Genomic DNA, 13,916 nt, shown 5'->3' on the forward strand with positions numbered 1-13,916 from the left:
AGCTGGGCCCTCAGAACAGCTCAAAACTCCTTTATCTACCTTATCTTGACTCCTGTAATGTTCCCACAATATCTACCTCATTATCTACCCCTCTTTAAGCTCTCACCACCCCTACACCCAACTGCTCCTCTAGTTCCTGTAGATGATTTTGTCTTAAAAAAAGATAGAAGCCATCTCACTTGGCTTTCTCCATTCTTCTTCCCATCCGAAAACAACAACATAATCATACTCCAATTCTCCCTTTACTCTCACCTCTGTAGAAGAAACCAAAGTTACTCACAGATTGTCCATGAGCCCTCTTTTCTATTCAGGGTATTCTTATCTATCCCACTAGCTTTAAATACCATCGCCATATTCTGATGCTACCTACATTTTCACTTCCAGCTAACATATCCCTCTGTGCTCAATAATTGTCAACTGTCTACTATATGTCTCCAAATGGATGCCACACAGGTCCCTCAAATGCAACATTGCAAAACCAAACTCTACCTCTGCTCTCTGTGAGTCATGAATCACTACAGAAACAAGGCCCTGCCCTGGTGAAGCTACTTTCTCTCCGCCCATTTTATTAGGTTTGCCACACAGGGCCCTCAGGCTTCCATCTGGATGTGACTCCTCTCAAAACTCATCTAGCCAAGTACCTTAAAGTGAACATAAAGATGCTTTAGCACCAGTAATATTTAAAGCCCTCCTGACTGTCAAAAGCCAAACTTCTTCTCATGAAGGTTTGCCTGATCCCAACAACTAAGAGGCTCTCCTCCCTTTAAACCTGAGATAACCATAGATGACTTAGAAGACTGGGGGAAATAAGTTTTCAGCTAACCTACATTTCTGAATGTCTCCTATATGTCAGATACAAAAAAGTATATATGGGAGAATAATGGAATTCTAGGAAAAGAACTCTAGAGCCATAAGAGACCTTAAAAATCATTTCATCCACCACGTTAAGATCATCTAGGGAACATGAAATCCAGAGAGTTCACATTGATCAAACCACTCTTTGGAATAAAAATTCAAATCCCGGGGATATAATGTACAGCACAGGAAATACAGTCAATAATATTGCAATAACTATGTACGGTGAAGATGGTTACTAGACTTATTGTGGTGGTCACTTCTTAAGCTATACTGGACAGTGCAGCCCTAGATCAAGTTCAACCAAACTGAATACACTATTTTCTTACCAGTAATGTTTTGCAGGAACAGCAGAGGGATTTTCCTTTGGCAGCATAACTGGATGAAGTGAGCCCCCTAGAAGCAAATAAGATGAAAATCTTTCCAAAGGAGGGTTAACAAACCTATAATCACCATGCATCTAAAATGCCACACTTGGATCAGAGAAAATAAAGAATTCCCTCTGCCTGGCTTGTCTGACCTTATGGTAACAGTAACAATAATACTACAGTGCAGACCCATTATCAATGGGACATGTGACTGTGGTTTATACTGCACTTGTTTTGTAGTCACCTGTGTGATCACAGGCACATGCTGTAGGACAACTGCTGTGTCAGGGATGAAGTCAATCACTACCATTCCAAACAGCAAGTGAAAACTAACAGAAAAAAAAAAGGATTGCTTGTCAATGAGAATTTCTGAGCCTCATTTTAAAAAAGATAGAATAGCCTGGCCAGTGTGGCTCAGTGGTTGAGCATCAGCCTATGAACTAAGAGGTCATGGTTTGATTGCCCAAGTTGTGGGCAGGATCCCCAGTACAGAGACTGCAGGAGGCAGCCGATCAATGATTCTCTCTCATCATTGATGTTTCTATTTCTATTGCTCTCTCCATCTCCCTTTCCCTTCCTCTCTGAAATTAATTTTTTTTATAATAAAAAAGATAAACTAAAATTCTTTGGGGAAATCTATGATGATATTTACATTTTGATGATCATCTGAAATGTTTTCATGCACCAAGATTATAGTAAAATATACCTTTCTTACCAATATACCCCAAATAAATGGGATTTTAGATGAGTGTTAGAGACCTTCTAACTCTGAATTTAGGAAATTGTCTAAGGACACAAAAATATAACTACCTTATAAAGATTATGTAAGTAAGGATACCTTATAAATCATTTCCTTTCTATTTTCTCTCCATTCACAGATCCCTTTAACTCTGCTGGAAATGCCTTGGCAAGTACAAAATCTCCAAGCAACTGCTCAACCTCCAATACAAGAATGAGACCTTTGGGGCTTACATCTATAAACAAAATGTCAGAATGAGGCCAAATGTAACTCCTCCCATGTTTATTTGTGTCAAGCCACCAACTAAAACTAGGTAGAGTGTGCTGGCCTCAGCCTGACATTTTCTCTATGGAAATTAATGTTTTATATATTCATTAAAAGTCATCAGTTCCAGAATATTTGATATTTTAGGAAATACTATATATACTATTAAATGAAAACAAGCAATACCTCTATATACAGTAAGTCCTCACTTAACAGTGGCATAGGTTCTGCAACTTGAAGTGGAATGACACATAACAAGACCAATTTTACTATAGGCTAATTGATATAAACAAGAGATCAGTTCCCATGGCATCTCATCAATGCTATAATGAAATTACAGTTTTTGAGGACCTACTGTATGTGGCCACATCAATTTTAGTTTAAAAAGGGGGATAGAGGTATATGGATTGTCCTGAGTGAAGGGTAATTTTAGCTCAAGAGAAGCTCCTGCCCCTCCCTGTAACTACCTAGAATGTGAACTGGGACCTTGACCCAACTATATGGCAGGGCAAATTTCTATTTACTAAACATCTGCTCTTCTCATCTTGCAATGACCCATTGAAGGCCCCAAGGTGCATTACTGCATCCCTAGCTCAGGATGCCTTATATACCTAGATCCCCCTTTCTATCTCCGAACCTCTCCTGCATGTGTGATCTCTGACTCTCATAAATATGGGGTTCCCATACATACATATGTATTAAATTTGGTTATTTTCTCTTGCTAAAAAAAAAAGGGAAGGTAGAAAAAACTAAGGAATGATAATAAAATGTTACTCAAGGTTATTTCTGGTAGAGTCCAGGTGATTTTTATTTTCCTTATATTTACTTTCCTTATAATTACAGTGGGGGGAACAATAATGAACAATCCTATGTAATAAAAGAGTAATATGCAAATTGACCATCACTTCAACACACAAGATGGCCGCCCCCATGTGGTCAAAGATGGCTACCCCCATGTGGACACAAGATGGCCTGCAGGGGAGGGCAGTTGTGGGCAATCAGGCCAGCAGGGGAGGACAGTTGGGAGGGACCAGGCCTGCAGGGGAGGGCAGTTGGGGCAACCAGGCCTGCAAGGGAGGGCAGTTGTGGGGGACCAGGCCAGCAGGGGAGGGCAGTTGAGGGGGACCAGGCCAGAGGGCAGTTGTGGGCAACTAGGCTGGGAGGGGATGTCAGTTAGGGGCGACCAGGATGGCAAGGGAGGAAAGTTAGGGGTTACGGGGCCAGCAGGGGAGGGCTGTTGGGGGTGACCAGGCCTACAGGGGAGGGCAGTTAGGGGCAATCGGGCCGGCAGGGAAGCAGTTAGGTGTCGATCAGGCTGGCAGGGGAGTGGTTAGGGGTGATCAGGCTGGCAGGCAGAAGCGGTTAGGGGCAATCAGGCAGGCAGGCAGGCAGGCGAGTGGTTGGAAGCCAGCAGTCCTGGATTGTGAGAGGGATGTCCGGAGGGTCCCAGACTGGAGAGGGTGCAGGCTGGGCTAAGGGACACACACACACACACACACACACACACACACACACCCTGTGCATGAATTTCGTGCACTGGGATTCTAGTAGAATATAGAAATTGACCTTACTGGTAAAACATTCCACCAAAGACAAATTCTTCCTCAATTAGGATCTGAACAAGTGTAACTGCCTGTTACCTGCATCCATATGAGACCAATCACCTTGCTATTTCCTCTAGCATTCAAAGTAAGAAAGCAAGGCCAGACATTTTTTTCTTAAGAAAACATTTTAGCCAAAACCGGTTTGGCTCAGTGGATAGAGCGTCGGCCTGCAGACTCAAGGGTCCCGGGTTCAATTCCCGGTCAAGGGCACGTGCGTTGGTTGTGGGCACATCCCTAGTGGGGGGCGTGCAGGAGGCGGCTGGTCGATGTTTCTCTCTCATCGATGTTTCTAACTCTCTATCTCTCTCCCTTCCTCTCTGTAAAAAATCAATAAAAATATTTTTTTAAAAAAAGAAAACATTTTATCAAATAAGTACATTAATTACATTTACTCGAGTTTAGATAAATCTGAGACAATGATTTATGAAAATTAAATACTAAGCCCAAAGACATTCATGAGTTCCCTCCTTTAAAACCAGAGCTTCAGTCACAAGACCCACTACCTTCCCATCTCCAAAGAGTGAAAACAGTATCACGTTAAACTGATGAGGGGATAGAACAGAATAAACAGATCATGTCTCAGAACCACCTGGAAAGTAGCTTTGAATTCCTCACATGCATTAAGCACCAGAGAGTGAAACACTTTCGAGACAATTATTCCTACATTCTTAGAATACGTACACGTCATCCATAGCAGCTGTAATTCAAGTTTCTTATAAGAACTTAACTAAAACATTTTTTAACTTTTAATAGTACCCAAGATAGTTCATCATGTTCATGTAAACCTCCACAAAAACTGCTTCAAACCCTAACACACACATACACATGCATGCTCATATGCATACACACAGTGTTCTGGTTAAATATTTAACAGCTTTTATTTAATAAATTTTCATGCATTGCTTGATCTTGAATGTTCATTATGTTTAAAACAGAAAATCTTCAAAGAGGCAAGAGCATACAATGGAGTGAAGACAGTCTCTTCATAAATGGTGCTGGGAAAATTGGACAGATACATGCAAAAAAATGAAACTAGACCACCAACTTACACCATACACAAAAATAAACTCAAAATGGATAAAGGACTTAAACGTAAGATGGGAAACCATCAAAATCTTAGAAGAAGCCATAGGCAGCAAAATATCAGACATATGTTGTAGCAATATCGTTACCAATACATAGCTCCTAGGGCAGTGGAAACTAAGGAGAAAATAAACAAATGGGACTATATCAAAATGAAAAGCTTCTGCACAGCAAAAGAAACCATCAACAAAACAACAATAAAGCCCACTGCATGGGAGAACATATTTGCCAATGTTACATTTGGTAAGAGTTTAATCTCTAAAATTTATAGTGAACTCATACAAGTTAACAAAAGGAAGATAAACAATCCAATCAAAAATGGCCAAAGGACCTAAACACTTTTCAAAAGTGGACATACAGAAGGCCAAGAGACATATGAAAAAATGTTCAAAGTCACTAATCATCCAAGAGATGCAAATCAAAATAATGAGATACCATCTCACACCTGTCAGATGGCTATCATCAACAAATCAACAAACGACAAGTGCTGGCGAGGATGCGGAGAAAAAGGAACACTCCTGCACTGCTGGTGGGAATGCAGACTGGTGCAGCCACTGTGGAGAACAGTATGGAATTTCCTCAAAAAATTAAAAATAGAACTCCCATTTGACCCAGTAATCCCACTTCTAGGAATATATCCCAAGAAATCAGAAACACCAATCAGAAAGAATATATACACCGCTATGTTCATAGCAGCACAATTTACAATAGCTAAGATTTGGAAACAGCCTAAGTGCCCATCAGCAGATGAGCAGATTAGAAAACTGTGGTACATCTACACAATGGAATACTACGCTGCAGTAAAAAAGAAGGAACTCTTACCATTTGCAATAGCATGGATGGAACTGGAGAGCATTATGCTAAGCAAAATAAGCCAGGCGGAGAAAGATAAATATCACATGATCTCACTCATTTGTGGAATATAATTAATAACATAAACTGATTAACTAAAATAGATTCAGAGACATAGAAGAATCAAACAGATCATTGAACCTCAAGGGGGGAGGGGTGGTAAAAGATGAACCAAAGGACTTGTATGTATACATATAAGCATAATCAATAGACACAAACAGTAGGGGGATGAGGGCCTGTGCTGGGGGGAGGGGGCGGGAGCAGGCTGGGAGAGGTCAACGGGGGGGGAGGGGAAGGAGACATATGTAATACTCTCAACAATAAAGAATTTAAATTAAAATAAATAAATTAGAAAATCTTGAAACATGTTTAACAGTACTTGCCTTTTTTGCAGATTCAGAAAAGAGAACTCCATTATTTCCAATGATGCCAATTGGGTATCCAAATATTCTAGCAAATCCTCAAAAGAAAATGGAAATAAAGAGTTATGTACTTCAGAGGGCTTTTAATTCACAACAAACAAACATATTTAACATCCTTTAATTTCAAATCAAAGTTTAAAATGTACAGATTTTGTCTATGGTATACACCAGCTCATGTCACATTTTATTTCTAAGGTACTGGAATCTGGATTTTTTGCTTTCTTGAAAGGGGTTTGTCACATGTAAAGGGGTGTACCACCTGTCTGACTGCTTGGTTTGGTTAGATTGTAACATATTATATCTGAGTGCTCACTGTGTACCAGACTTGAAGGATATTCTGAAATAGAATAATCAAAGATACAGAGTCCTTTAAAGGTCAATGTTCAAAACTGTGGACCAGTTTCAGGTAACTAGCTTGCCTAAAAATGCCTGTGGTAATGATAGGCCCTTGAAATAAAGGGGAACCCTAGCAGGTTTGGCTCAGTGGATAGAGCACCAGCCTTCGAACTGAAGGGTCCTAAGTTCGATTCCGGTCAAGGGCACATGCCCGGTTGCAGGATCAATCCCCAGTGGGGGTCATGCAGGAGGCAGCCAATCAATGATTCTCTCATCATTAATGCTTCTATCTCTCCCCTTCTCCCTTCCTCTCTAGAGTTGATGGAAATAAGAAGGAAGGAAGGAAGGAAGGAAGGAAGGAAGGAAGGAAGGAAGGAAGGAAGGAAGGAAGGAAGGAAGGAAGGAAGGAAGGAAGAAAGGAAGGAAGGAAGGAGATACACTCAGCAAAGACAAATTAGAACAAAACAAAACAGGAACACTGTCAAGCCTGGTGATAACCAAGTTTAAAGTAAGAAATCTAGATAAGCTTAGAAGAAAAATGCATCACTCCAATTTCATTTTCTCAGTTTGCATTTTTTTCTTTCTCCTTTCCATAAGTTTTGTTTATATTTCTTAAAGGAGAAGAAAAGAAGGGAAACATGATTTGGTGAGGTACACACTTTAGATGATTTCAGGATATTAATTATTTTGTGAACCTGAAGACCTTGACTAGAGAGACCCTCCAAGAATAATTCTCAACAAGCCTACTTATGACTACATATAGATGTCAAATACCTGGAACCCAAGAGTCAACAGCTGTGCTGGTTGAAGTGGGTCAAAGGCAGCATGCTACCACAGTTTCTAGAACCTGGCTCTGTCTTCAAGCTCAAGGAGGACAGGTTGCCATTAAGACATCTGGTATGTGATGCCTGACACAAAGCAGGTGCTCAAAAAATTAATAAATAAGACTGTTTCGCTGTCTATTGATAAGCAGAACACTAAATTTTTAAAATTCTATTTTTGTTCTTTACTCTGACTTTGATTTATTTTTAATTATGTTTATTTAATGTGATAAAAATGAAACACTGATCAATGGTCAACTAGATTTCTCTTGGTCTTTCAGGCCTAAAATCCTAGCCACACCCTCACTTGCACTGCCACTTAGAATCAATGCAGAGAGGGGTGAACTTCCCAAACAGCCCAGCAATCCATTTTGAGTCCTGCCCCACCCACAAAAAGGCTGGGAACTTCGCTCATCTCTCAGCAGTAAGGTGCTACCCCTGAAGTATCCTGCCCTCTTCACTATTTAGACTTTTAACCCGTCCTCAGCCCTTCTCCAGGCACAGGACTAGTGAGTGGGGCACATGCCCCACTGTAATAGGGACACCCATGAAGGGAGCACCTTCACCAGCTTCCTATGGGCCAAACAGGAAAGTAAAATATCCAAGGAACTACTAGGGCCAGCAAATGGCAAGTGCAGAGGCAGGAAGAAACCCTTAAGAGCTGCCTGGGACACCTGATCCTTAGGAAAATCTGTTCTTCGCCTCCTCACTCCCTCCCCTGAAATGGCCCTCACCTTCTCATGTTCCCTCCTATTCTTCCTCTCACCTCTCATGCTCCCCGACTCTTCTCCTTCTCACTCCCCTCCCCCTCCCCCAACCTTACTTGAAGTCCAGTACAGTCAAGAAGAGATGGAGGAAACTGGATATATCCCTAGTATTGTAGGGGACAAAGGTGCCACCAGTTTTTTAGCAAGTACAGGCCAAATACATAAAAAGAGATGATGAGGACAGCCCATCCATCTTGAGAAAGAAGCAGAAACAGTTTGAACTTATTTTAAACTGCCCCACAATGAGGGTTACATCCTGAACTATTAAGTGGCAAATCCTGTCTATATATCAAACAAAAGCTCTTAAACACCTAAATACAAAAACATAAATTCCACTCCCAGTGTGAACCCTTCTCTTGCTCATAAATCAGATCAAGAGAAAGTGTGGTGACTTACCCTTAAGCTTCAATGTATATTTGCAAATTGGATTTTTTACTGCTGGTTGTTTATTCTACTCTGAAATGTTGTCTTCAGACTAACTGCTACATTTTTTAGCTTTTATCAGACCAAAAAAAAAAAATGCCCACATTTCTTTTGCCATTTGTCCAAGATAATTATGGGTCTAGCATCTATGTTTCAAATACTTTTCTCCAAAGGCCTACAAACTTAACAGTTCAGGTGAATGAATTAACTTCTATAAATATCCTTGTTTTGTTCTTTCAGATTTGGTATTCTGTCCTATATTCTGGATCTAGTATTTGCATAAATCAACATAAGACCTACACAGAGGCAGTGAGGTTTAACTCAGTCTGCATCCTCCCGGGAAGTTTAAACATTATATACAATTTCCCAGTTGAATTAGAGACTAAATAATACAAAAGATTGTGCTGAGCCCAGCCATTGTGGCTCATTGGTTGAGCATTCTCTCATGCACCAAGCGGTTGTTAGTTCAATTCCTCATCAGGGCACAAGCCCAGATTGCAGGCTCAACCCCCAGTGGGGAACATGTAGGAGGTGGTTGATCGATGTTTCTCTCTCTCATTAATGTTTCTATCTCCCTCTCCCTCTCCCTTCCTCTCTCTAAAAAATCAATAAAAACATATTTTTTAAAAAGACAGTGCTGAAATTTTCAAAATAGTTATCCAGAAAAACAAAAAGAACTACAAATATTTCTGATAATTTGACAGTAAGAAATTTTTAAAATTTTTTATCTTTATTGTTGAAAGTATTACAGATGTCCCCTTTCTTTCCCCATTGACCCCTTCTAGCCCGCACCCGCCTCCCACCCCAAGCCTTCACCACACTACTGTCTGTGTCCATGGGTTATGCATATATGCATATGTTATTTGGTTAATCTCTTCCCAACCACCTATCCATCCCCACCTTCCCTCTGAGATTCAACAGTCTGTTCCATGTTTCTGTGTCTCTGGATCTATTTTGTTCATCAGTTTATTTTGTTCTAAATTTTTTATACAGCTAATGCTGCTAAGTCACAGATAAAGGCCTATACCACAGTATCTAGACATAATCATTTAAAACTCTGGATCCATGAAGCCATTCAGCTTCAATTGATCTTTATAAAGCAGCTCCCTTTAAATACTGACTCACACATTTGTACTGCTCTAAACAACAAAGCTCATGCCAAGTGCATCAAAGCCTTGAGACAAGACAGCACTTATTTTCAAGCAACAAAAAATGTTCACATTCAATTCTTCATCTTTATACCTGTAACTAATGTGTCTCCATATAAGGCTTTGAACTCATTGAATCTGCTTCCATCCACGATTCTAGCAATGACCTAAGAGGAAAAATAACAATGTCCCTAAAAATTATATTACAAAGGAATTGTTACATTAAAGCTATTTATAAGGAAAACAAATTCATAGTGAAGTTGTCACTTTCACAAAATGTCACCCTACACAGAAAATCTTCTCACTAGAATTTCACTTTTCATACGAAGTCATTCTGGGCTCTGATTTTACACTTCACTATAGAAGTATTAGCGCCATGTTGATACCAAAGAAGCAGACAGACTCCATGAGCTGGTTGTCAGACTCAAAGCTTCAGTGGCTGTTCAAATGTACTGGCCTAGGGTCAGGGATTTAATCAGAAAGCAAGGTAGAGAGCTTAGTCAGAAGACCCAGTCTCCAACTTGAGGTATCACATATGATTTGTGTGTCCTGGAGTAAAGTCATTTAACCCCTCTGAGTCTCAGTTCTCACTTCTGCAAAGATGGGACAGAGTTGTGAAGATGTGATGACGTAGTAGCAAAATAACCTAATAATGCTGAGATGAAGAATCAGCTCTGACTCCCAGCTCTACCACTGAGAAATGAAGAGTCACAGCCTGGCTAGCTAAAATCCTCTAAGCCTCAGTTTCCTCATCTGTTTTTTAAAAAATGGTAAGACTTAAAAAGTGCTAACCACAGCACACTTCCTGGCTGTCATTAAAAGGTAGCTATTATTATTTTAAGCCTTTGAAGGGGTTCAGAAGAACAGATGCTACTTTGACATGTGGATTATTTTGAGCTGAAGGGAACTGAGACCCTGCCGGGTCATGAGAAACTTTCACGTCTCCCTTAAAGAATTAAAATTAGGGGCCTCATCTATACTCAGAATTATCACCGACCTATCTATAAGGCAGGGGGAAATTCTAATTGTTGGACATCTGTTCTTCTTAATGTCCTGCAAATGACCCTCCTCCCTTCTGAAGCCCCAAGGCACCTTCCTTCATCCTTAGCTCAGAATGCCATATATATCTCATTTTAACTTTCTGTCCCTGAACCTCTCATGTATGTGGGGTCTCTCTCTCATGTATGTGAGGGTTCCATACATACATGCATAATTAAATTTGGCTGTTCTCTTAATCTAATCTGCCTTGTGTAGATTTCATTGTTAGACAAGCCGGAAGAACCCTGATGGGTAGAGGAAAGTTTCTTCCTCCCCCACACCTTCAATAAAGGTTTACTGATTCTGAATCTGATAATAAAGGATCACCCCACATACATATAATAGTATAATTAACCTAAAAGGAGTAGAAATCACTAAATAGTTCATCCTTGGAGTTCATCATTATACATCAGGACTATTTCAAGGAGTTCCAAACATAAAGCATATTCCAAATTCTTTCAAAAACTATTTTACATGATACACATCATTTTTCTACTAGTTCCAACTTCCTTTCTCCTATTTACTACATCAATGCAAGCCTTCTTTTGTAAGATGCAAAAGCTGAAAAATGAGTGAATGTTTCTCAATATCTTTCTTTCCAAAAAGTAAAAGCTTACTTTGAATTATTTTTTAGTTATTTTCCTGAAAGGTCCGATTAATAATGAAAATATATGTTCTCTGTTGTAAGTGGTATGTTCCTCCAGAATTGTACCTTTTATTTTTTAACTAGAGGCCTGGTGCACAAAATTTGTGCACAGGGTCGGGGGTTCCCTCAGCCCAGCCTGCACCCTCTCCAATCTGGGAGCCCTTGGGGGATGTCCGACTGCCGGTTTAGGCCCGATCCCGGGGACATCCCTCTCACAATCCTGGACCCCTGGCTCCTAATCGCTCACCTGCCTGCCTGGTCGCCCCTAACTGCCCACCCCTTCTAGCCTGATCACCCCTCACTGCCTCTGCGTGCTGGCCTGATCGCCCCTAACTGCCCCCCGACCCCGGCGGTCAACCTAACTGCTCCTCCTGCCAAACTGGTCATTCCCAACTGCACCACCCCTGCCAACCTGGTCACCCCTAATTGCCCCCCCAGCTGGCCTAGTCACCTCCTATTGCCCCCCCCCCCCCCGCCAGCCTGGTCGCCCCTCACAGCCCCCCGCCAGTCTGGTCACCCCACGCAGCCTGCTGTTCAGTCGTTTGGCCATCCCTCACTAAACCCCCTGCTGGCCTGGTCGCCCCATGCAGCCTGCTTGTTCAGTCATTTGGTTGTCCCTCACTAACCCTCCTGCCGGCCTGGTCTCCCCATGGAGCCTGTTGTTCAGTCGTTTGGTCATCCCTCACTAACCACCCTGTCAGCCTAGTGATAGGCAGACATCTTTGTGAGGGCATGAGGGTTAATTTGCATATTACCTCTTTATTACATAGGACTGATTTCAGAGAGGAAAGGAGAGGGAGAGAGAGATAGAAACATCAATGATGAGAGAAAATCATTGATCAGCTGCCTCCTTCACGCCCCCCACTGGGAATCAAGCCGCAACCCGGGCATGTGCTCTTGACCAGAATCAAACCCAGGACCCTTCAGTCCACAGGCTGACACTCTACCAACCAAGCTAAACCAGCTAGGGCCAAAATTGTACCTTTTAAAAACAATCAACACATAATTACTATTCTTCCACACGAAGATAAAGTGACTCAAAGGGCACAACAGCCTAGGGTCACTTAGTGTGAAACTACCTTCTATTTGCTTTACAATGACCACCCAGCCACATCCTATCTAATAAAAGGGTAATATGCAAATTAACCATCACTCCATCACAAAGATGGAGGCGCCCAAAGCCACAAGATGGCGGCGCCCAATCCCTTCAGCCCCACCGGAGTCCCCCAGTCCTTGGGGAGCAGCCGCTGAGAGCGGGCAGCGTGAGCAGCCGGCAGCGTGAGCAGCCTGGCAGAATGCTTGCTTTGTCACCGTGGCGACAAGGCAAGCATCCCGCCCCTGCCGTGGAGGGCCTCTGGAGGACAAGGGGGCCAGCCCACAGCCTCCGCGGCCGAGCGCAGGCCCAGAGAGGAGACAGCGGGCCCGCCTCCCATGGAAGCAGTGCCTCTCCCTCCCGTGGAATCGGTGCGGGTCCCTCCCGCCTCCCGCGAATCAGCGTGGCTCGCTTCCGCCTCCTGCGGTTCCCGCCGGCTCCTGTGGAAGCGGCAGGAAGCCTACTGCATGATATCGCGCGATGGGTTACTAATAAAATATAGTACCTCACCTTCACAAAGACTCAAACTTTAGAAAGCAAACACATCATATAGTACTACTACTCTTGTATCTAGGAGCGGAAATCAATGCTGAGTACCCATCCCAGTACCACTGACTAGGGAAACAAGGAGCAGAACCTGGGTTTTCTGATTCCTATCCCAGTGCTGTCCTACAGCTCCATTCACTAGGAAGACTGCTTTGCTAGAACAGGAAAGATAATAAATTATCCTCACGATGAACATGAGTTAGCAACAGGTGGAAGTCCAGGGCACTTTTTAAGAAAGCAAGAGTCTATCCTCATAAAATAATCTCCATTAAATTGAAATGGAACTACCATGAAAACATGGATTTGCATCTGTGTGGCTCATTTCTGTGCTCCTGGTACCTGAAACAGCACCTTCACAGAACAAGTAGTCAAAAAATACTTTTTCCATGAATACATGAAAAAAGGTGGTTTTCCTTAAAAGGATGAATTCTTAACCATCTAGAAAACTTGGCTATCTGGAGCAACACATTTTTTCAAGCACTTCAGACTTAAGTACCATTTTTTCTGTGCCTATAATTGACTGAAAAGTCAAACTAAAATCCCAATTCTAAAAGTTACAGTTAATTAAGTCACCTTGCTAAAAGGAGCTCCAAAAAAATCCAGGATTTAACAATAGGGCATATCCTAAATAAATAATTACATCCATAAGTGGGATATTACATTCATTAATTCATTCAAATAAATATTTACTGCATGCTTATCATGTTGTACATTATATAAGGAGTTAGGATCTAGCCATCTAAAATGTTTCATGAAGAACCTTTAAATAATTGTGAAATGCTTATAATTTAAACTGGAAAAAATAGAATTAAAAAAATATATATATGTATATACTATCGCAACTCCATAAAAATGTCTACATACACATTAAGTCAAAACACCAAAATATTAGCTGCTTTCTCTGGGTGGTA

The 13,916-nt window shown here is 41.5% G+C and overlaps 1 protein-coding gene across 1 annotated transcript in view; it reads right to left on the reverse strand.

The window, feature by feature from the left end:
- The window catches only part of MCCC2 (methylcrotonyl-CoA carboxylase subunit 2), a 54,787-nt gene that overhangs the window by 9,195 nt on the left and 31,676 nt on the right, over window positions 1–13,916 (reverse strand). Inside the window, exons 11-13 of the mRNA XM_079793231.1 lie at window positions 9,777–9,849; window positions 6,149–6,225; window positions 1,185–1,251 (exon numbers count right to left, since the gene is read on the reverse strand). Coding sequence (XP_079649357.1) covers window positions 1,185–1,251; window positions 6,149–6,225; window positions 9,777–9,849 — 217 coding nt within the window. The remainder of the gene's footprint in view (window positions 1–1,184; window positions 1,252–6,148; window positions 6,226–9,776; window positions 9,850–13,916) is intronic.

Source organism: Cnephaeus nilssonii (genome assembly GCF_951640355.1).
Source record: "Cnephaeus nilssonii genome assembly, chromosome: 2".
NCBI classification, from domain to species: domain Eukaryota; kingdom Metazoa; phylum Chordata; class Mammalia; order Chiroptera; family Vespertilionidae; genus Cnephaeus; species Cnephaeus nilssonii.